This window comes from Phascolarctos cinereus, unplaced genomic scaffold, assembly GCF_003287225.1.
Source record: "Phascolarctos cinereus isolate Bilbo 61053 unplaced genomic scaffold, phaCin_HiC Scaffold_7;HRSCAF=346, whole genome shotgun sequence".
Lineage (NCBI taxonomy): Eukaryota > Metazoa > Chordata > Mammalia > Diprotodontia > Phascolarctidae > Phascolarctos > Phascolarctos cinereus.
This window is the reverse complement of record NW_027556180.1, coordinates 66749332-66771480: the sequence shown is the minus strand read 5'-3', so window position 1 is coordinate 66771480 and position 22149 is coordinate 66749332. Positions and strand designations below refer to the sequence as shown.

The 22149-nt window shown below is 48.7% G+C and overlaps 4 protein-coding genes across 9 annotated transcripts in view; 1 reads left to right on the top strand and 3 right to left on the bottom strand.

The window, feature by feature from the left end:
* The window catches only part of NHEJ1 (non-homologous end joining factor 1), a 114296-nt gene extending 113961 nt beyond the window's left edge, over positions 1-335 (bottom strand). The window contains exon 1 of one of the 2 annotated variants that reach the window (XM_078147310.1): positions 246-335. Coding sequence is in view for 1 of the 2 variants with exons in the window: in XM_021002848.2 (XP_020858507.1) it covers positions 11-169 (159 nt within the window). In the remaining variant the exon portion in view is untranslated. Of the gene's footprint in view, positions 1-10; positions 189-245 lie in introns of those variants that run through there. The other variant, XM_021002848.2, reaches the window with a different exon arrangement.
* Positions 141-7997, bottom strand: SLC23A3 (solute carrier family 23 member 3). Of its 5 annotated transcripts, none has more exons than XM_078147306.1 (12): positions 6863-7997; positions 6590-6747; positions 6340-6437; positions 6028-6101; positions 5592-5773; positions 5087-5207; positions 4831-4960; positions 3951-4204; positions 3733-3838; positions 1428-1592; positions 648-743; positions 141-548 (listed from the first exon to the last, which is right to left on the bottom strand). In XM_078147306.1, exons 1-12 carry the CDS (start codon positions 6998-7000, stop codon positions 286-288), a joined length of 1785 nt encoding a protein of 594 aa, XP_078003432.1. In that variant the 5' UTR covers positions 7001-7997; the 3' UTR covers positions 141-285. The 5 variants fall into 5 exon arrangements, with proteins under 5 accessions (XP_078003432.1, XP_020858504.1, XP_078003431.1 ...); XM_021002845.2 differs by having other exon boundaries at positions 4831-4945; XM_078147305.1 differs by having other exon boundaries at positions 6340-6747; positions 6863-6983.
* Positions 7998-8100: 103 nt separating this feature from the next.
* On the bottom strand, positions 8101-15426 carry CNPPD1 (cyclin Pas1/PHO80 domain containing 1). The gene is made up of 8 exons (XM_021002847.2): positions 15221-15426; positions 14272-14374; positions 13396-13477; positions 13093-13213; positions 12835-12963; positions 10228-10289; positions 9691-9808; positions 8101-9377 (listed from the first exon to the last, which is right to left on the bottom strand). Exons 1-8 carry the CDS (start codon positions 15287-15289, stop codon positions 8826-8828), a joined length of 1236 nt encoding a protein of 411 aa, XP_020858506.1. The 5' UTR covers positions 15290-15426; the 3' UTR covers positions 8101-8825.
* Positions 15427-16746: 1320 nt separating this feature from the next.
* Positions 16747-21805, top strand: RETREG2 (reticulophagy regulator family member 2). Its single transcript, XM_021002841.2, is given in 10 exon segments — positions 16747-17106; positions 17287-17393; positions 17570-17600; positions 18200-18335; positions 18760-18844; positions 19387-19461; positions 19464-19529; positions 19673-19767; positions 20024-20159; positions 20434-21805. Coding segments are annotated over 10 exon segments (1617 nt in total). The 5' UTR covers positions 16747-16837; the 3' UTR covers positions 21051-21805.
* The last annotated feature ends 344 nt before the right edge of the window (positions 21806-22149 follow it).

Below are 22149 nucleotides of genomic sequence, written 5' to 3'. Positions count from 1 at the left end.
GACCGCCCACCTGAGTGGGCGTGGTCTTAAGCGCCTCTCCCTGTAACCCCGCCCCCATCCTGGGGCCTCGGTAGCTCGAGATAAGGAGAGGGGCGGTAAGGGGCTGCTTAGGCCGAATTGATGAGTCTCCAAACCAACTCTTGCGGTTTAGGTGAAATTTATACGTCATGAGGCGGGGCCGCCTCCTTCGGGTCGGCTTGGGAGACGCTGGAAGGAGAAGCCGGGGGGGGGGAGGGGTCTCTCACAAGGAATGCGCAGCCCTGGCCCGTGAGGAGGGGCCCTCCGTCAGTCAGCCCTGGTCACGGCCAGACCGAGGCGCAGATCCTCGGCGCTGGGCAGCAGGCCAGCAGTTTCTCTTGGCTCCGAAGGCCCTCGCTCCTCATCCCCAGCGTCCTCGGCTGGGGAGCAGAGGCATCGCAGGGGCTGGGGGACAAAGGAGCACAGCGTCTGGAAGGGGGCGGGCAGCTCGTATCCCAAAGCATCCTTTCTGGGCTTCGCACAGGTCTGAGCCTCCTTAGGAGATGGCAGGCCTCGCTCTAGCCGAGTGCCTGAAAAGCCAGTCGAGGGAAAAAGATCGGTCAAGAACAAGTCACTTCTTCCTGTGGAAAACCCTCCCGCCTCCACTGTCCTGCCCCTTTTCTCCTCACCCGGGATGGTATTTTCCAGGAGGAAGCTCAACAGGCCAGCCAGAAGCACAGGCTCCGCCAAAAAGGAACAAAGCAGCACATCCACAGGACTCAAACCTACACAACGGGGGAAAGCTGGACTGATAATCCCACAGGGCCAGACCTGATCAGGAGACTTGGAATGTCAAAATGTCAAAGACTGGAAACCATGATGCCTTAGAGAAGGCATCCAAGTCAGAATGTTCTACTCTTTGTACAACCTTGAGTACCTCTATATCTCACTGTTTCTTCACCTGTCAAATGGGAATGATTCTTGCACTACCTGCCTTCTTCCTTAGGTGGCTGTGAAGAAAGTACTTTGTAAATGGCAAAGTGTCTACAAATATGAGCTGTTCTCTAGTCCAGTCCCCTCATTTTACAGATGAGGAAACTGAATAGATGAACTGATTTGTCCAAGATCAGTTAATACCAAAGTCCAACCTCCTGGAGCAAGCATCCTCCCCTTCCTTTCCTTCCGTTCACCAGTTCCATTACCTCCTACCATTCAGCACTTGAATCTCGCCTCAATGCTTTCTGCTTCTGGGCTCCAGGACCCCAAAATATCTAACACACTCCAGGACATACTGGATCCTTTTGGTTCCAAATACCCCCAACTTTCTCTCCTGTGAAAGACCTGGTTTGGTTTGGACTGAAGCCTGGAGGAGAGACCTAAGGACTGGAGACTTAGGAGCCCTCTAGCAATCTCTATTTGAGAGCTCCTCCTCTTCCTCCTCCTCCTCCTCCCCTTCCTACTTATCCCACCTGTGTTGAGAACAGGAGCATCCTGAAGCCATCGGGGTAGCAGCAGTGCCATGAAGACAGCAAAACCAACAATGAAGACATTGCGTCCTGAGTCAATGTCCGTAAAGTAGAAGTAGGAAAAGCCAGTAGACAAGATGACTGCCTGGTTCACCCCCAGCACAGCACCTAGGTGGGGAACCCATTTCAATTTTGTGCCAGGGACTGGGGATACAAGGATGAGATAAAAAACATTCTTCCCTCAAGGAGGTTACAATCTAACACTGGGGTATAAAGATGTATACAAATAAATATAATAAAATGCAAAACGTAAAAAGTGGAAAGGAAAGGTCTAAAAGTATGATGAGAAAGCTGAGGGAAACTTCATTTCCAGCTGGTTTGTCACGGAAGGCTTCATGGAAAAACTGATCACCTGAGGTTGGCCCTTAAGGAGAAAAATAATTTCAACAGTTGGAGATGAAGAAGAATTCATTCCAAGCACAGAAGACAGTTGTTTGAGCAAATAGTATCTCCATCAAACACATTTACATAGCATTCCTTACAACAGCCCTGTGAGGTAGGCAGTGAAGAGATGATCCTCATTTTAAAGAGGAGGAAGCTAATTAAATGAAACATTTCTGAACAAAGAAATGTTTTGTCCAGGAGGTCACACATTTAAATGGCAGAGATCAAAATCAAATTCTCACTCAGGTCCAACACTCTTTTTACAATGCACATAAAGGCATGAGATATCCCATGCTTTTCTATCTGGAATATGAGAGATCTGGAGCAGAACAGCATGAGAGGAAACTAGAGAGGAAAGCTGAAGCCCCGATGGAGCAGGGATATCCTTGAATACTACAATAAAGAGATATTTGAGAGACCAAAATATCACTATGACCAGAATGATGAATTAGGAAGACTATGTGGGGAATCCTGTGAAAAATGAAGGGGGGATTGGGGTGGGGGGTGGGGGGTGGGGGGTGGGGACAAAGGAAGGAAAACCAGTTACTAAATTTTTGCAATCACCTCCCCAAGAGGTAATGAGGGCCTGAACTAGGGTGGTTTCAATGGGAATGAAAGGAGCAGCCTCAGAGGATGGTGCCATCAACAGAAATCGAGATAACATGAGGGGGGGATGTCTAAGTTTTAAGGAGAAAATGATGAGCTAAATTTGAGACATGTTATGTTTGAACTGTGGGGGGTTTCTAGCTGTTCCTCACAAAATTCCATCTCTACACCTTTGGATTTCCTCCTCACCTCCAAGTCTTAGAATCCCTCCTTTCCTGTAAAGCCCAGTTCAAGGGCTACCTCCTCTATGAAGCCTTTGCTAAGTGCTGACTTAGCACTTAACTGCCTCCCCTACAAAAAACAAAAACAAAAAAAAATCCCTCCCTTTCATTGTGTTTCTATTTTGCATATATCTACATATGCATATGTTGTCTTTTTTGATAGAAGCTCTTTGAAGACAAGGATGTTTTCATCCATTGTGCCCAGCACATACTAGAGCTACAATAAATGCTGGTTGACAGATATCCAAGAGGATATATCCAGCAGGCAGCTGCAAATATGGGGCTAGAGCTCAGGGCTGGAGACAATAGATTTAAGTCAACCACACAGAGGTAATAATTAAAGCTATAACACTGAATGAGCCTGCCAAAGGAAACAGTATGAAGAAGGAACAACTAAGAACAAAACACTCTTAAGGGGTGGAAGGAGGATGAAGAGTCAACAAGAGGGGCAGCTAGGTGGCACAGTGGATAGAGCACCGGCCCTGGAGTGAGGAGGACCAGAGTTCAAATTTGGCCTCAGACATATGATACTCACTAGCTGTGGGACCCTGGGCAAGTCACTTACCTTCAATTGCCTCGCCAAAAACAGACAAAATATATATATATTTTTTTTAAAAAAAGAGTCAACAAGAGATCCAGGAGGAACTGTCAGATAGGTAGTAGGAAAACTGATCATGCAGTGTCATAGAAGCCAAGGGAAGAAAGGATTAAGCAAGATGGGGGCTTCTCAGTAAGAAATGCTAAAGAGAGGCCCAACAGCAAGAGAACTGAGGGCAAAAGGCATTGGACTTTGGCAAGGATGGGAAGGTGGTACACATCAAAGTTCTGAATAGGGACAAGCTGTGTGCCACGTACAGAGAAAGCTTGCTCAAGTCCCTGTACCAAGGGTGGTAAAATCTCAGGACAAGTAGAAGGATGAAAATTCAATCCTATCCTCTTGTATTGCTGACTCAACTAGAAAATGTTGATGAGGAACAGAAAAGGTTTTAAAAGGGGTCAAGAAGACAAGGAAACTCACAGCAAGGATTTGTACTCACCATGAACTGGCAGCGGGATGGTGGTGAGGGCCTGTGCCAATCGTGGAGAGAGACCCAACCCTATACTCAGTAGGCTGACTAGCCTTGCCACTCTATGAGACCCAGCCTAAGTGAGGATAGAGGTTCAGTTGCACAGCCAAAAGTGTTAGATCCACTTCCCTATATCCCCTGCCCTCCTCAGGAAACCTCCGTTCATCTTCCAGCTCCAAGGTCGATACCTGGGTGAGGCTGGTGGTGCCCACATTGGGGAAGCTGGAGGCAATACCCAAAGGGCTCCCCAAGAGCGCAGCCAGCAGGCTGCCTAGGCCCTCAAAGCCCAGGCCTCGACTGCAGGCATAGGAAGGGGGAGGACTCAGCTGCAGCAGCCGACCACACAATGCGTAACAGCACAAGGAGCTGGTAGAAGATGCCAGTGCCATGGTAGTGCCTGCAGCCAGGCCCCGGAGGGTCAGCTTGGGCCAACTCCATCCACCTGCAAAGATATTGGGGAGTCATTTGGCATCTCAGATGTTAAAGATAACAAATCTGAAATGCCTAACCTGGTCCCATTTGCTCCCCGCCTAGAGTCTTGGGAATCTACTTGTTCCAACACAGCAAGTGAAGACTCTTGTTTCTAGAACTCTCTTTTATTCTCTATGACAAAACTATTTCTCCCACAAGCACAAAGTCTTAAACACTGACACTATAAGCTTGGGGGAAAACTCAGGCCTTAAGCCAGAAACAAAATACATTAAACATTGACTTCAGAGAAGTAGAACTATTGCTTTCCGGGATTTCATCATCTCTAGAAACTCACCATTCTACAAGATGAAATCAGCTCGGAAACTCATACCTCCTCAGATCTTTTCCCACCCCAATTCATGACTGCATTATGAACCTCCCCTTAGCCTCTTTTTACATGTTGTCTCCCCCATTAGACTGTAAGCTCCTTAAAGGCAAGGGCTGATTTGTGCCTTTCTTTGTAGCCCCAGTACTTGGCACAGTGCCTGGCACTTAATAAGTGCTGATTGATCCTAACTCTGAAAACATTCATGTCTATCTAGGTGACTGGATGGGGACTAGACTAGAGGGGGGTAAAAGTGGTCTGGGAGGTCAAACCTGGGTGAGGCAGCCACAGCCATGGGGCGATGTTAGGGGCAGACAGCTTCTGTGGGATGAAACTAAGGCCCAATAAAGCAGAGAGGATCCAAACACAGATCACAGGGAGCAGCACCTGTATGAGACAAGACTGAGACAGGATGGAATCCCCGACCCCAGCCCATGCCCTGCAGGAACAGACATAGGTGAAACTGACAGGTAGGATGGCTGAGGACACACCTCTGAGGAATTCCAATCACCACTGGCCTCCACATACCGAGAAGAGGCGGAAGACAGGGACGTGGGTGTGAGTTGGAAGGACAGGAGTTCGCAGTGGACACAAGGGCAGCAGGCAGGATCCCAGATGCTGAGAACATACAACTATAAGTAGGATAGGCCTAAAAGAGAGAGACTCTTTAATATCATGGAAGAAAGGAAGCCATCACAATAAAGCACAGGGCATGGTATGGGAGAAAGGGTGATTTGAGTTTGTGTACCATGAGATTTGGGTACAACGAGGGCACAGGGAAAGTGAAAGAGGAGATACCACCATCGGGGATTTATAGGGAATCTGAGCAGTGTTGAAGGGGAATGGGGGGCATAAGGGAAGGGAGAAGTAATGTTGTAGTGAGGCAATGAATGGAATCAATTGTGGGGGTTAAAATAATGGAAAGCTTGGGCAAAAAGTTTTAGACTCCAAATTCCTTGTGTTGCCCTTCCCCAGATCTTTACTGAATCAAGGCAGCTCAGATTTGTCCATGCTGCTGCTGGGACTCACGTACAGCAATGCAAGGCCCCAACTTGTGGAACAGAACAGTGCAACTTCCTTGTGAGCAGAAAGCCCTACCACAACCAGGCTGGGAGCAAGGACCAGGGGTCCAAAATGAAGAAACAATCGACCAGGCCCGCCCAACAACCCTAGTGTTCCCTGGAGCAGCCCAGACATCAGCACAGCACCTGACACCTGAATAGGGGTGGAAAGAAATAGGGTTGGGAATAAAGGAGGAAAATAGAGGCTGCACCCTGAATCTTGAGAAGGCAACCTCTGGGGCAGGTCCCAGAAACTTTAGTACTTCCCTCCCCTGGCCCTTTCCTCCTGAGACAGTCTCAGAGCCAGGAACCTTCATAAAAAGAACAAGAAAAAAACCATCTCTGCCCTTCCCCTACCCCACATATGCCACTTTTACTCTTCCCACCCCTCTAAGAGAGAACACCCACCTCTCTAAGAGCCTCATCCCAACTTCCCAGGATAGGGCAACCTGTTCCCACACAGGGACTCAGTGCACGGGAATCTGGGAAAGAATGGTGGAAGGAATGAATATAAGGACTTGGAAATCTGTGTAGATGGAGACCAATTGTTGCTGCCTGTAAGTGCCAACTAACAGTACCTAACCCAACCTCTGGATTCTCTATTCTCTGTCACCCCAACCTGACTCCCCTGTAACAAATATGGATATGCAACTCATCTTCAATTTTCCAACTCGCAGAGGTTTCTGGTGACATTTCCCCATGCCCTTGCCCAATGCTCACTGTTTCCAGGTGCCCAGGTAGCTTGGTATGGTTTCTGGCTGGCCAACACCAGAGCAGGAATGAGAAATTCAAAGGATGGGGCCTGGACCAGTGGGAGCCTGTATGCACAGCAGGCAGAAAAGGATAGAGTGCACTGGCTTGAAAGGCTTAGTGGGGCGGTTGGGGTAGGGTGAGAGGAATCTCCCTCCCTAAAGGCACTGTTCCCACCAAACAAGATCTCTTCAATTTGCCCTTCCTGTTTCCCCCTCACCTGCTGCCCATCCAGGTTTGCACGGCAGTAGACAAACCACAAGAGAAGAGACTGGAAGCCAGGAGCTGGCCAGGAGGATAGGAGAGTCCTCCTGGTGGAAGACTGTGAAGCAGGAGCAGGTGGCAAATGCAGAGCAGAGAGGCCTGGACCAGAATGTGCTGCAGAAGGGGATGGGAGTGGGGACTCTCAAATACCCTTCCCCCAGGAACTTATGCTCGCCACCTCCCAGATGTCCCGTTAGACACACAAATCTCCGTCTATGCCTCCTCCTACCTGTACAGCCAAGAGCCAGCTGAGGCCCCATGAAGGGCTTCCACAGAAGGAATCCCAGGACTGGGGTGAGGGGCTTTGGGGAGCCAGCTTCGAAGCCAGAGAAGGGAGTGGGCTAGGCTGGGGAATTGGTTTGTTCATGCTGCCCCCACCCCACGTCTATCAGCCCTATCCTTGCTGCTTTGGTCCACAGGTTAGGGCATCCAGTGGAAGGGGCTAGAATCGAGTGGCGTCACCTGCCTAGTTTAGGGAGGGGCAGGAGTGGCAGTGAAGCAAAGCAAAGGGATGAGGGAATGTACAGGAGCACAGGGGAACATTCACCTTTGCCCAGCTCTGTAGCACACTCCATCACCTATTAACTGGGGGACCTTGTTCTGTCAAGTCCCCTCCTACCCCCAGGCCCTAATGTCTTGGTCTTCTACTCGCCAAAGCCCCAGCCCCTGCAGAAGGAACAAAGTGTGGGTGGCATACCATACATATCACTGGTGCCAAAAGTACCCACTCATTCCGGCTTTCCAAAATGGCCATTAATTACGCTCCAAACCACTATAAGACATAGGTGTGGGAAAAGCAAAACTAATTACCTCACTCTATGTCTCCATTGGTACCCTAGCCCCCTCACCTCTGTCAGGAGGTAAATAGCCTGTCATATCAGGCACATGTAGCTGTGCAGGATACTATGTTGATTGGAGTTCTTAAGTCTTTCAAAGTTGATTGTGTTTAATAATGTTGTTACTGTATAAAACCTAGTTCTGAGTACTTTCACTCTGCATAAGTTCACATTAATCTTTCCAGGTTTCTCTAAAATTACCTCCTTCACATTTCTCAAGGAACAATAGCACCCTATGGGGCAGCTAGGTGACTCACTGGACAGAGTGCTGGGCCTAGAATCAGGAAGACTCATCTTCCTGAGTTGAAATCTGGGTCAAGCTCATTCAGAATGAGTGATAAACCTGTAACTAAGACAATAGTCAAAGGATATGGTTACAACCTTCCAGGCCTCAACTGCACAAGAGAGAGATAGGGGACTGGGAATAGTGAATAAAAGAACAAGGGCCACTGGGATACAGGAATCATGGAGTAGCCTCGAAATTGGGACCAAAATCTATGAGAACTGGAGGCTTGGAAGATATGCACAGAGAAAAGGTTTGAGAAATGAAGGGGCCAAGAGACATGTTAATTATAGGTCTGAAAGCCTTGGATGTGGTCAGGGGCTGGCGCAGGAAGCAGAGTCCAGGCCATGCAACTTACACTGTTTATTGAAACTCCAAATTCTTCTATAAAAGCATGGAAAAAACCAACCAAGTACAAACCAGGGGCCAGAGACCTGAGGAGAGACCCAGGGGAGCCGTACCACTGAAGAACAAAGTATATGGGCAGGGGGCACCGGAGGACAGAGGCTAAAGGCTAACTATCCTTAAGTTTTAACTCAAAAGGGGCTCTTTCTCCACCACCTCCCTCGATGTTATTCCCAAGCACCCTCCAACTCCCTGGTCCTATCATCCCCTAGTACTCAAGCCCTAGGGACTTCACATAGACCAGCTTCAATCTGTCCCTCTACTCTCATCCTTGCCCCACTCATCCTAAGAAACAAGAGCAAAAGTCATTATCAACTCTAGAAAGCCTCAGAAAAGTGGATGAGTCTTCCCCCTGGCCTTCTACATGTGACATCACACAGGTCACCAGGATGAAGCCTTCCCAAGTGACATCACAAAGCCAATTCTGTGGCACCTAGCCATGAAGTCATAGGCAAAAGCCACAAAGACAGACAACATACTCTTCACCCCACTGCCACAACAACCCCATTTACCTTTCCCCTTAGAGGAAAGAGAACAAAGGATCCAGAAAGGAAGAGAGAATCTAAGTCACAAGTTTTTAAATTCCTCTTTCCCAATAGATAAAACTTTGTCCTGTAAGTCCCCCAGGGCAACCTAACTCCCCCTCAACACATTTTCAGAGTCTCTCTCTATCCTGGAAAGATAAAGGATTTGAGGCGGGCCAGCTCCATAGCACCAAACAAGGAGCACTGCTGTGGCTGGGGGAGGACGGGAGCTACAGGGCTCCAGGGCCAGGGTGGGGCTTGGCCAGGTGGGGGATACCAGGGACTGAGAGGCCTCACTGTGGTTGTATAGTTGGTACGCTGACAGGCATAGTGGTTTGGGGAGTCTATCTGGAGCTGCCGACAAAGGGGGCAGGGCTGAGAAGTTGGGGTGCCTGGTAAAGGTGCTGGAGGCAATGGAGAAGGACTCAATGTAGCCAGAAGACTCCCCCACAGTGAATGCAGTCCCATGTTCCCCACTAGATTTTGGGAGGTGTTAGCAGAAAGGGGTAGGAACTGTGGAACAGAAGCTGAAGATAGAGAACAAGGCCCCAGTGGGCACTTGGGAGTAAGACAACCAACATCAGGGGGCCCTGGTGGAGGAGTGCCATGCAGCCCCAAGATCTGGTACAGGACAGTCACAGAGGCCACAGTCACAGCTACACTGCTCACATAAGCCAAGGCTAGCAGGCAAGCCAGCTGTGGGAGAGAGAAAAATAAATGTCAGAGCCCAAAAACTTTTGCATATATATACTGGTCTGTTCCCTTGTCAATATCCACCCGTTTCTTCAAAAATAGAGAGTTCTACACTCTTCTAAAGCTGTATCCCTCCAACCCAATCTCTGCCGAGCCCCCAAAGTCCTATCAATTTATTTTGATGGTTCTTCTAGCTCTTACTACACCTACCCTACCCCAAAATTCATTTAGTTCCACCCATGAGCCATTCCCCTACTCACACCTCCTTCACTCCACTATCCTTCAACCTAACTTCCATTCCTCTGATCACATTCACCTTGGCCAGACGTTGGCACAGTGAGCCCAAAGCCAATTGCCAAGTTCGTTGCTCCAACAGCACACACAAGTCTGTGTAGGTATACCAGCCACGGCGTCGACCCTGCTGCTCAGCGACACTGGCATAAGATGAAATGTGTCTTGAAAGGTCCAGGCAAGATGGAATTTTTTGCCCCAACCAACACCTCCCACTGTGCTAAAGGCAACATTCTACACAGGTGTCCGTGGGACCTATCAAATCTATAGCTCCTGCAGCTACTTAAAACACAGTTTTAAAAATTAAGTCCAACATTTTTCAGTAACCACTGAACAGTTAAAATAAATCTGCCATGAAAGCCCGTCCTCTCATTCCTGAGACAGGGAAAAAGATGTAAGAACCATAAGGCACCAGAGACGTGACATTCTACCTACAACCACCATGTGCTTTACTGAGTTAGTTTCACAATCCAGTCACCCCTCAGCGGCTTTTACTCCTACATACTTCACCCTCCTCCCTCTCCCCACATCAGTCCTTCCTCCCCAGTGTTCCAGGACCTACCAGCCCTCCAGCCAACTCAGCACCTCAAAGATCTCCCTTGGATCAGTGTAGAGGCTCCAGTCCTAGAGTTTAAAAAGAGAAAGGACTTATGAATCAGGACAGATGGAGAGAACAGAGCATGGGACAGAAATTTTCCTTAAAACTAATATTCCAATTCACCAAAGGCTTTTGGCATTAAGCATTATGATGACAGAGCTAATCCTTTTATGAAAAATAAAGAACATGAGAAAAGGTAAACAAAAATAAACAGGGAAGAGGATCCTAGAGAATCAACTAAAATACTAGTTGAGATAATTAACAATTTTAGCAAAGTTGCAGTATATAAAATAAACCCACACAGATCATCAGCATTTCTATATATCACCAACAAAGTCCAGGAGCAAAACATAGAAAGAGAAATTCCATTTAAAATAACTGTAGACAATATAAAATACTTGGGAGTCCACCTGCCAAGACAAACACAGGAACCATGTGAATTACAAAATACTTTTCACACAAACAACGTTAAATCTAAACAACTGGAAAAATATTAATAAGCTCATGTGTAGGCTGAGCCAATATAATAAAAAGACAATTCCACCTAAATTAATCTGTTTATTCATTGCCATACCAATCAAATTACCGAAGAATTATTTTATAGAGCTAGGAAAAATAATAACAAAATTCATCTGGAAGAACAAAAGGTCAAGAATACCAAAGAAATCAATGAAAAAAAATGTGATGGAAGGGGGCCTTGCTGTAGCAGATCTCAAACAGTATTATAAAGCGATAATCATAGAAACAATGTGGTACTAGCTAAGAATAGAATGGTGGATCAGCAGAATAGAGCAGATACATAATATATTGTAGTAAATGACCACAGTAATTTAGCATTGGATATACCCAAAATCCAACTTTTTGGGATAAAAACTCATCTGACAAAAACTGCTGAGATAGCTGGAAAACAATATGGCAGAAATTAGGTAAAGACCAACATCTTATACTGTATACCTAGATAAGGTCAAAATGGGTACATGATTTAGACATAAAATGTGACACCATAAGCAAAGTAGGAGTGAATGGAATAGTTCACCTGTCAGATATATGGAGAAGGGAAGAATTTAGGACCAAACAGAATATAGAGAACATTAGAAAATGTAAAATGGATCATTTTGACTGTATAAAATTTAAAAGTTTTTGCACAAACAAAACTAATGCAACCAAAATTAGAAGGAAAGCTGAAATCTGGGGGAAAAAAACTTTTACAGCAAGTATCTCCAATAAAGACCTTATTTCTCAAATATACACAACTAAGTCAAATTTATAAGAATACGCTGATAGAATACAATAAGGATCATTCCTCAACTGATAAAATGGTTAAAAGGCATGAGCAGTTTTCAGACAAAGAAATCAAAGCTCTCTATAGTCATATGAAAAAATGTTCTAAATCACTATTGATTAAAGAAATGGAAATGAAAATAACTCTGAGGTACCACCTCACACCTATCAGATTGACTAACATGATAAAAAAGGAAAATGACAAACTTTGGAGGGGATATGGGAAAATTGAGACAGTAATGTACTGTTGGTGAAATTGTGAAACCATTCTGGAAAGCAATTTGGAACTATGCCCAAAGGACTATAAAACTTGGCATAACCTTTGATCCAGCAATACTACTACTTAGGCCTGTAACCCAAAGAGATTAAAAAAAAAAAGGAAAAGCACCAAATTATTTATACAAAAATATTTATAGCAGCTCTTTTTGTGATGACTAAAGATTGAAAATTAAGGAGATGCCCATCATTTGGTGAATGGCTGAACAAGTTGTGGTATAAGACAGTAATGAGATATTATTGTGCTAAAAGACATGACAAGCAAAATGATTTCAGAAAAACCTGTTAAGACTTACGCAAACCAATACAAAGTGATGTGCCCAGAAGCATGGGAACACTGTACACAGTAATATTATACAATGAACAACCGTAAATGACTTGGCTATTCTCAGCAATCCAATAATCCAAGACAATTCCAAAGGACTCACTCATGATGTAAAATGCTATCTGCCTCCAAAGACACAGATAATGTTGTGTGAATACAGACCAAAGCATATTATTATTTTTTTCTTTCCTTTTTGTTTTGAGTTTTCCTCCACAAAATGACTAATATGGAAATGTTTTACATGACTGTACTTGTATAACCTATATCAGATTGCTTACTGTCGTAGGGAGGGATAAAATTTGGAACACAATCAGCTAGGTGGTGCAGTGGATAGATCTCTGGCCTTGGAGTCCAGAGGACCTGAGTTCAAATCTGGCCTCAAACACTTGACACTTACTAGCTGTGTGACTCTGGGCAAGTCACTTAACCCTGACTGCTCACCCAAAAAAAAAAATTTGGAACACAAAACTTTTTTTAAATGTTAAAAACTGATCTTACATGTAATTGGGGAAAATAAAACAAACAAGGGATGGTAAAACAAGAACGGACAGAGAACATAAGAAAGTTTCCACTATAAAACTACCTATAGTTAGTGGAAACTATAAGTAGTCAGGGTTGGAGTGGCTGAACTGCTCAATATTTATCAGGGTACAAGTGGAAATAAGCCAGGGCAAAAAACAGACTCTCACCATGGCGCTCAGGAAGCTTCTCTCCAGTGCATTGAGGGTAGGTACAGCCACACCCCCTGCAGCCCCCCATTCATCATTGAAGACCTCCTCTTCTTCCCCTTCATCATACAGGTACTTACTGGCTACCATCTGCAAGAGCATCAGAAATACTGTCACTAGAGTACCCCATCAGACACCCTTATCCACAGACAAAAAAGACAAAGAGACCTGGGACAAAGGCTCAAGAAAGAAATAGTACTGAAGAAGCTGGGGGCTCACCATAGAGATGAGGAATAGGTCAGAAGATGACACATGTTGTAAATAGTCAGGATTTCTGTGCCGAAGTCGTTCAATGTAAACTAAGGCCAACATCATGGCACATGGAGAGATACATGCCTCCCTAGGGGTTAGGAAAGGAATAAGCATTAGTCCTTAGGACTATATCCATAGCCGCTTCTTCTGTTCACTTTATTCCAGCCTCCCATTCTTCGCCTAAGACCTATCTACCACCCTCCTTAGAGCCTGTCTTATCCCTGTCAGCTCCCACCCCACCAAATACATTGCATTTAATTCTGGACTTACCGGGACACATGAGATACATATTTCTTCTGGAGCCGGCGAATAGGACTGGGGGCTGCCTTCTGGAGCAACTCCACAGCAATGTCTACAGAGAATAAAGACCAGAGTAAGAAACCACTCCTCTCTACCAACCCCTCTTTCATTTCATTCTCACACAGCAAAACACACAGGGACAAATTGCTAAATCTGTCAGTGGCCTTAAGGACAGAACCACAAAAAGACATGAGAAACCAAATCAAAAGAGAATCTTAACCCACAGTGAAATAAAGAACTCTTTTCCCTTATACTGCACACCATATCTTTCCTAGGTTTAAATTTTAGCTTTAAGTAGATGGGTAGTTTTCACTGCCCAATTGATAATGAGAAGGAATGAAGAATAAGAGTCAACCACACCCTGAAAAATTAAACCTCATCATACAGAAACCTGTGTATTGACAAGAAGGCCTATGTCATACATGCTTCATAACAATGTGAAAACGGTTTTTACCCATTTGATTTTAAAGATTAATCAACTCCTTTGTACTAGGCATCAGGATATTCATCAAGATTACATTCTCAAAAGACAGCATGCACACAGGTAAGTATAGTACTAAGAACACTAAGGAAAACAAATTCTTATACATGGCTGTCAAAACAGTGAAAATCAGCTCCTAAACTGAGGGGGGGGGAGAGGGGCAAAGGAAGGGGGTCAACTCTTCACAATCTAATTTGCACTAAAGTTTAAGGTCCCACTTAATAATGTATCACACAAAGACATATACCCAAACTTGTATAACATGTAGACAAAATACCGTCATAGATGTCAAGTCATCTGTTAAACATTTATTAATCTCTTACTATCCAGTTGTCTCTCATCCATCACTACACACACAGTATCACCTGCAACAGGACTGGATAGCTCTTCTAGGCCACAGTCTGGGTCCCAGCCATAGTAAAGTCGCTTCCTGACTCGCTCACTCAGTTTCTGATGTCCAGGGAGAAACTGAAACAGGAAAAATGTGGAAAAAGGAAAATTACTCTGGTCAAAAGACAATGCATACCTCCATCTCTAGCCAGATTAAGCACCTTTGACTCTTAACAGTAATGACAAATGATGTCTGTGCAGCATTTTAAGGAATACAAAGGTTTGCTTCTGTAGGTTACTTCATTTGACTCTCATAAACCTAGAGAATGGAAGCATTCCTATCCACGTTAGGTCAGATGAACAAAGTGAGGCTTACAGAAGTTTTGATTTGTTCAGGCTCACACAACTGGTAAGATATCTATGGCAGGATCTGAACCCAGCTCATCCTCAGTAAAAACCAGTATCCATTTGTCATGCTGCCTCTCCCTTACAGAGGAACCATCTGCCCTGGCCTCCTGCACTCTGGCATAGAGGGAACAAGATTCACTGACTTGGAACTAAAAGGGAAGTCCAAATCACAGTCCGGCCCTCTCATTTTACTTTAGAGGTGTTAACTGAGGAACAGGGAGGTTAAGGTGCTAGCCCAAGGTCATTCCGGTAGGATTCGAATTCAGACCCTCACTCCAGCACCAGGGCTCCCTCCTCCCACGGCACCAGGTTGCCTCGGACACCCCAGATGCGAGGAGAGGTTCGGGGGCCCAGCTAACATTCCCCGAACCTCTCTGCCGCGGGCCTACAACGCCTCGGCCTCACGTACACCGACCCCGCCTGGCAGAGACCCCCTGGCGGTGGAAACAGCCGTCACGGGAGTCCCTGGCTTCTTCGGGTCCTCAAAAGCGAGGGCAGAGCACTCGGAAGCCAAGGAGCGGGGCCAGGCGCGCCCCGGGGCGGGCCTGGTGGGGCTGCGGGATCCGCGGGACCCACCGTGAACTCCTGGAAACCCGCGAGCGAGAATGCGCCCTCTTCGTCCAGCAGGAGCCCGGACAGGTCCATCCCGCCGCCGCCGCCGCCTCGGGGAGAGGGAGGTAGGAGAAGGTGGCCCCGGGTGCCCTCCTCTGTGCCCCGTCAGACAGCGACAGCGGGGCGGTGCCGGCTCTCCAGCAGCTTCCGCGGCCCGCGCTTCCGGTTCCGTCCGGGGTAGGCGGGGCCTCGGCCGGTCTCCCCCCAATCCCCGGCCTTCCTGCTGGGGGTGGGGCGGAGCAGAGGGAGAGGCGCTCCCCAGGCTTAGGCTTTCTCGGGTGAAAGGACGCGTTGGGGGGGCAGGCGAGAAGTCAGCTAGCGCGTGGCTACCCTTACATAGAAGGGCTACGCGTCCCCAAGAGTTTGGGTGCTCTTCCTGTGTCCCAAGAGAAAAACGGGGGCTGCTCCCCGCTTCACCTACGTCTCTTAGAATCCCTGGCTAGCTGCCGTCCACTCTCAATTCAAACGTCCCTGGGGGGTGGGCCTTCCTTCCTCGGGTCCCTCCGCTAAGGCCACCTTCCACCTGCTTTACGTAGCAGCTACCTCTTGGTGTACACGTTTTCTCCATTAGAATGTAAGTTCTTCGAGGGCAGGGACTGTTTTCGTCATTTTATCCCAGCTGGTGCTTAGCACGTTGACACACAGTATGCACTTAATAAATGCTTGATAAATTTAGTCGTATGCACTTTATGCTTGCTGGCAGATAAAGGCTAATTGTGGCAACAAAAGTTTGGGCGTGAGCACAAAACAAAATAGGCGTACTGGTGTTTAGGGAGCATAGGCTGTGTTTAGAGAAGCTGTTTATGAGTCTCGGCAACATCGTCACAAGGTGTTCGGGTTAACGTCGGACACTCGGTAGTTTCACAACACGCGGGAAAGGCACAGATCAGGGCGTAGTCTACATCCGCCCGCCCGAGGCACCTAAGTGGGTCACTCCCAGTGGTTTGTTTTTCACCCCGGGGGAGGAGAAAGAGGTTGGGCCCTTAATACGCAATTGACTGGGCGGAGCTGACCGCGCAAGATGCAAGCCCGACTTGGACCAGGCCCTTTGCCTGGCGCACCCCAACGGCGCTTGGGGCCCCAGGGAACTGGGTATCACGGGGGTTCTACGGCTGTAACTCCCCAGAACCCGTGGCCGCTGGTCCCTGACACCCTCGCCTAGCTCACCTGGGAGGTAACCCGCAGTCCTGGCAGTGTTGAAGCGCCCCTCTCCCCAATCCCGATACCGCCCCCCAGAAAAGCAAGGCCGGGAACATCTCCTGTAGCGGGAGTCTCCCAGGGGCCAGCCTAGAGTGAAGTCCGAGTCAGACCCCCGAGGTCCCGATGATCTACTCCTGGCCTCTTCAGGATTTACATCCGGGAGGCGGGTCTCCGGCCGCGCACGCGCCTGGAGTACGGCTCCGCCCCCGGGGCCGTTGGTCCCCGGTCACGTGCAGAGCTCGCGCTCGGCTGCCGCCCCCATCACGTGGTGCCCTCGGCCCCCAGGGCGGTCTCTGCGGCGTGCGCCCCCTTCCGCCTGACGCGCCCCCGGCGGCGGCAGCGCAGCTCGGGCTCGCTCCGGGCGGCAGCTGCTGCTGGGCCATGGCGAGCGGCGGCGGCGGGGGCCTGGGCCCGGGCTCGGGATCGGGTCTGGGGCTGGGCGTGGGACTGGGTCTCAGTCTGGCTATGGGCGAGGCGACGGCCGAGGCGGAGGAGAAGGCGGCGGCCGAGGCGGTGGGGCGGCTGGCCACGGCGCTGTGGCTGCGGCTCCGGGGCTGGGAGGCGGTGCTGGCGGCGGCGCAGCGGCTGCTGGTGTGGGAGAGGCCGCTGCACAGCCTCGTCTCGGCCGCCGCGATCAACGGCCTCTTCTGGTAACGGCCACGGCCGCCGCCGCCGCCGCCGGGAGCGGAGGGGCGGGGCCGGGGGCGGGGGCGGGGCCCCCCCTACAATCCGGTACCGTGCGGGAGGGGAGAGGGGGCTAGGGGAGAGCCGCCGGGGCAGCCACTCGACCCTCCCCGCGCCACGAGGTGAGCTGCCGTCTCTTCTCCCAGGTTGCTGTCCTCTTCATCCCTTCGGCCCTTCTTCCTGCTCAGCATCTCCCTTTTGGGCTACTTGCTGCTAGATCTCTGGCAGCCCCACTTTTTGGCTGACTTTTCAGGTGAGCCCCAGGTGAGGGGTGGGATGTACGTGTGGCCAGATTTCTGAAAACCCACCTTCCCTTCCCCCGAGTAGCTTTAGCCCTGACCTAGCTTGCCACCCCAAATCATGAAAGGGGGGGGCATATATTCCATCTACCTGCTCAGTGACCTCTGCCCCCCCCCACTCTGTTCATAGCTTCATCCCCAGAAGAGACTCACTCTGACAGGTAAGTACAAGTTACCACTTAACTCACTTCTGCATCCAGCTGGGAAAAACCCCAAACTTCTTTTTAGGGTGCACAGCCTGGGGAGGGGACAGGTGCTTGTTGAAGATGTAGTATGTGTTGGGGCTTCCTGGCCTAGGTACCTGCCGCATCAAAGTCAATGTATTGGTATTTAGCCACAAAGTTTCCTTGGTCATAGGTGCAAGTGGAAATTTTTGAGACTCCTTGAAGCGGAGAATTGGGTACTATAGGCTTTATGCCATGATACCAGGGCATTAGAGTAAGGGAAATGGAGTTGTCTGTTATTTTAGACAGAATACTTTACTGGAATCCTTAAAACAGGGGGTATTCGATCTTTTTTGCTTCATGGATCCATTTGGCAATCTGGTGAAACCTGTGGGCTTCTTTTTAGAACAAAGTCTTTAAAGACACAAGATTAATACAGTAGATTATAATGGAAACTTTACAATAATAAAAGTGTTTTTTTAAAAAGTTCACAGACCCTAGGTTAAGAACATCTGTCTTAGAGAGGCTTAGAGAGGACTAGAGTGCCTAGACAGCTGATGCCTGAGACTTCCAGATATCATGTCATGTCTCCCCAGTGAGGGTGCCGGGCCAAGCGCCCGGCCTCACCTGCTGAGTGTGCCTGAATTGTGCCGATACCTGGCTGAGAGCTGGCTCACCTTCCAGATTCATCTTCAGGAGCTGCTGCAGTACAAGAGACAGAACCCAGCCCAGGTATACCTCCCAGCCCACACATCTATGCTTTGTTCTGCACCAGGAGGAAGGAATGGGGTCTACCTCCTGTCTTGAGGGTCCTGCATAGAATTTTGGCTGCCCTTTGACACCGTATTTATCATTGCCAGACCTTTATGGGAGCCTTGAATACCCTAGATAACAAGCTTCTCTGAGTATCTTCTCTAGATGTTGATCACTAGTATCCTGGGCTACTAGTAGTTAAGGCAAAATAGTTGTAACTATAAAGGTGACCCAATTTTACCGATGCCAATGACAAACTTCTTTGGGTTCATAATATCCTATATATTGGTTTCACTGATACATAAGTTATAGAATGAGGTGGAAGAACTATGTTCCTCTTAGCCAGCTGAGAGCCTTATGATAGCCCTGCCCCCTCTTCTCAGACCCATGCTCTTCTCTACAGTTCTGCGCTCGAGTCTGCTCTGGTTGTGCAGTGCTGGCCATGCTGGGACACTATGTTCCAGGGATTATGATTTCCTACATTGTCTGTGAGTAGAGTGTAGCCCCCTACCCTTCCCTGAGCTCCCATTTTTTGGTCTTCTTTCTCTGCACCTAGCCAGGGAAGACACTGCCTCCCTTGCAGCTAGGTGACCCAGTAGACAGGACAATGGCCTTGGAGTCAGGAGGATCTGAGTTCAAATATGACTTCAAATACTTACTACCTGTGTGACCCTGGGCAAGTCACTTACTCTCTATTTGCCTTAATTTCCTCAACTGTAAAATAGGGATAATAACAGCACCTACTTCTGAGGGTTGTTGTGAGAATCAAAGGAGATGGTTGTAGAGTGTTGAGTACAATGCCTGACACGTAGCAGGGGGTCATATAAATACTTCCCTTCCTTCTCCAGTTTTTCCCAACTAATTATTTGTGTAGGTCTGTGAAGAAGCTATAATGTTAGTTTCAGTGGAGGAATAGGCTAAAAAGGGGAGCATTTAGTCCAGAGGAACTGGAATCAGCATCTGTCAGGAGGCCATCTGACTGAGGAGGGGAGTGGGGCAGGGAGAACTGAGTAGGCTTTCTGACTCACAGTGCTGAGTATCCTGCTGTGGCCCCTGGTGGTTTATCATGAGCTGATCCAGAGGATGTACACCAGACTGGAGCCCCTGCTATGCAGCTGGACTACAGCATGAAAGCTGAAGCCGAGGCCCTCCATCACAAACACGACAAGAAGAGTAAGGCCCTGAGCTTGGGAAGAACCAGGGAGGCTGGGATGGAAGACCTTGGGTTATGGGCATCCCTCTGTCTGTGGTCCACGGTTGCCTCTACTGTTTTCCCCAGTTTGTCAACCTCTAGCCTACTCTGCCTTCTCTCTCAGAGCGGCAGATGAGGAGCATGCCCCCCGGAGGTGATGAGCCAATGGCCGAGACAGAGAGCGAGAGTGAGGCAGAGCTCGCAGGCTTCTCCCCAGTGGTGAGATCTTGGTAAAAGAATGGAAGGCTGAGGGGAATCTTTCTGAGGGAGTTGTGCTCTCAGGTAGAATTTCTGTGCCCTGGGAGCTGTTGTTGGCAAATATTGTCATGTTGGGGGATGGAAGGGGCTTCCTGATAAAACTAAATGACTTCTCCTCTATTGCTTACATTCAAATGAGCTAACGTATTTAAGACTGTTTTTAAAGCTTAAAGTACTACATAAATGTCAGTTATTATTATTTATTTCTCTGGTACAGGTAGATGTGAAGAAAACGGCACTTGCCTTGGCTATTACAGACTCAGAACTGTCAGATGAAGAAGCCTCTATTTTGGAGAGTGGTGGCTTCTCTGTATCCCGGGCCACTACTCCACAACTGACAGATGTCTCTGAGGGTATGGGGAGATCTTCTTCTCTACCCAGCATAGGCTCCTGTCCATGCCCTGCATCCTATGCCCTATCATAGGATCTTGGCTGAGTTCTCAGGCTCTATCCTTGATTCCCCACACAAGATCTCTCTAAGGCCCCCAGAGCCCTGGAAGACCTAGTCTCTAAGCCCTAGCCAGGCCCTACCTGAATTCAGGTTGGAGAACTGACCGCAGTTTTCTCAGTGTCTGGTTAGTCTGGTCATCAGAAACACAGGGCTGACCCTGCTTCCCATCCCTGCAGATCTGGACCAGCAGAGCTTGCCAAGTGAGCCAGAGGAGGCATTGAGCAGGGATCTTGGAGAAGGGGAAGAAACAGAATTGGCCCCTTCTGAGGAGCTGCTGGACCACGAACATGCCCTTTCAAAACAGGCACTGGACTCTGAGGAGGAAGAGGAGGTGGCAGCCAAGGGGACCTTGCTTCAACTCACTTCCCCACTGCACTTTGTGAACACGCACTTCAATGGGGCAGGGTCCCCCAGGGCTGGGATCAGGGCTCCCCTCGGGGGACCAAAGGAGTCACTTAGCCCTGAGCTAGTGAGTGATTCCCTCAACACTGTGCCCAGCACCCTGTCAACCCCCCTTTGCCACGCTGAAAGCAGCAAAGTCCCCTCCCCCGCAGTCCTCCTGCCTGTTCCCCAGGACTGTCCCCTACCTGCCCTTGCCCCTGAGGAGGAGGAGGAGACACTGACCTCTGAGGACTTTGAGTTACTGGATCAAAGGGAGTTGGAGCAGCTGGAGGTGGAGCTAGGATTGGGGCCAGGCACACCCCCAGAACCCCCTGATGCTCCACCCCCCATTCCTGATGCTCCACTTCCTGCACTGCCAGACCAAAAGGCTGGGGCTGCTGTGGAACCCTGAGCCAGCTGGGGGGTGGGGGGTGGGGGCCAGGGGGGAGGGAGGCCACAGGGTTGGCTGGTTAGCTGAGGGTATAACCGTTCTTCCTGGCCCCACTGCATTAGACAGGGAATGGAGCAGCGAAGCTGGGGGGGGGGGGCCATTCCACCCTCCATCCTGCCTGCAACTGGGCCTAAAGTTGGTTTTAAGTTTGTAAATAACTAAATTGGGGTTAGTGGGTATGTGCAGGACTAGGGAAGCCCTACCTGCAGCCTGTCACTTGCCTCCCTCCTTCCCTCTCTTTATTCTCCCTTTCACCCCAATGGGTTCCTAAACCTTTCCCTTCCAGCCTCAGGGACCTGTGCTGCTCTGCCCCAGTGTCCCAAGGAGTTGTTTAGTTAAGGCACTTTACCAATTTCCTCTCTTATCCTGCTCCCCTCTGTGCTCTGTTTCCCTGTTGTCTTCATCGTACAGCTAGGCTGCTCTACCCCAGCTCCCTCCCCATGACAGGCACTAGCTGGACTGGGGGGAGGTTCCTGTTTGGAAATGGGGGGATGGGGAGGGGGGGAAACAGGGAATTCACAGCACATACACCAGCACTGGGGTTGGATGAGCACAAAGCCTGGCTTTAAGCTGACTGGGGGGTGGGGGGGAGGGAAAGAAGGAGGGACCTGGGTGCCTGGACATTAGGTATTCTAAATACCTAAGGGTTTTGGATGTGGACTGTTAACACCTGTGGAGGCATCAACTAGAATAATAAAATGTGTTGGTTGGCTGGATTTGCTGCTGCCTTCCTGCCCCATTGTGGGCTTTTTATAGAGTTCCTTGATACTTACTGGTTCTTCCATTCTCACATTCTCCCTTCCCCCAACTTTCCTCTTCCATGGATCACTTAGAACCCCTGCCCCGGAGTAGGGCAAACTTATTACCTAAAACTGCCCAAAGTTTTGTTCAGCTATCCTTTAATTTTGATTTGTTTTTACCTAGTTTTCTGGAGTTTGCAAAGTTATCACATTCGAGGTTAAGTGACTTGCCCAGGGTCACACAGCTAGTAAATGTCTGAGGGCAGATTTGGGCTCAGGTCCTCCCAACTCTAGGGCCGGTGCTCTATCAACTGTGTGAT

Coding starts and splice junctions, on each gene's coding strand:
- CNPPD1 (XM_021002847.2), bottom strand. CDS start 15,289: ATGGACCTGTCCGGGCTCCTGCTGGACGAAGAGGGCGCATTCTCGCTC. Junction 12,964..13,092: donor ACCTATTCCTCATCTCTATG/GTGAGCCCCCAG, acceptor ATGCTCTTGCAG/ATGGTAGCCAGTAAGTACCT. Junction 9,809..10,227: donor CTGAGTTGGCTGGAGGGCTG/GTAGGTCCTGGA, acceptor ATCTTATGCCAG/TGTCGCTGAGCAGCAGGGTC.
- SLC23A3 (XM_078147305.1), bottom strand. CDS start 6,893: ATGGGGCCTCAGCTGGCTCTTGGCTGTACAG. Junction 4,961..5,086: donor CTGTCTTCCGCCTCTTCTCG/GTATGTGGAGGC, acceptor ATCCTGTCTCAG/TCTTGTCTCATACAGGTGCT. Junction 1,593..3,732: donor CATCCCGCTGCCAGTTCATG/GTGAGTACAAAT, acceptor TTCCCCACCTAG/GTGCTGTGCTGGGGGTGAAC.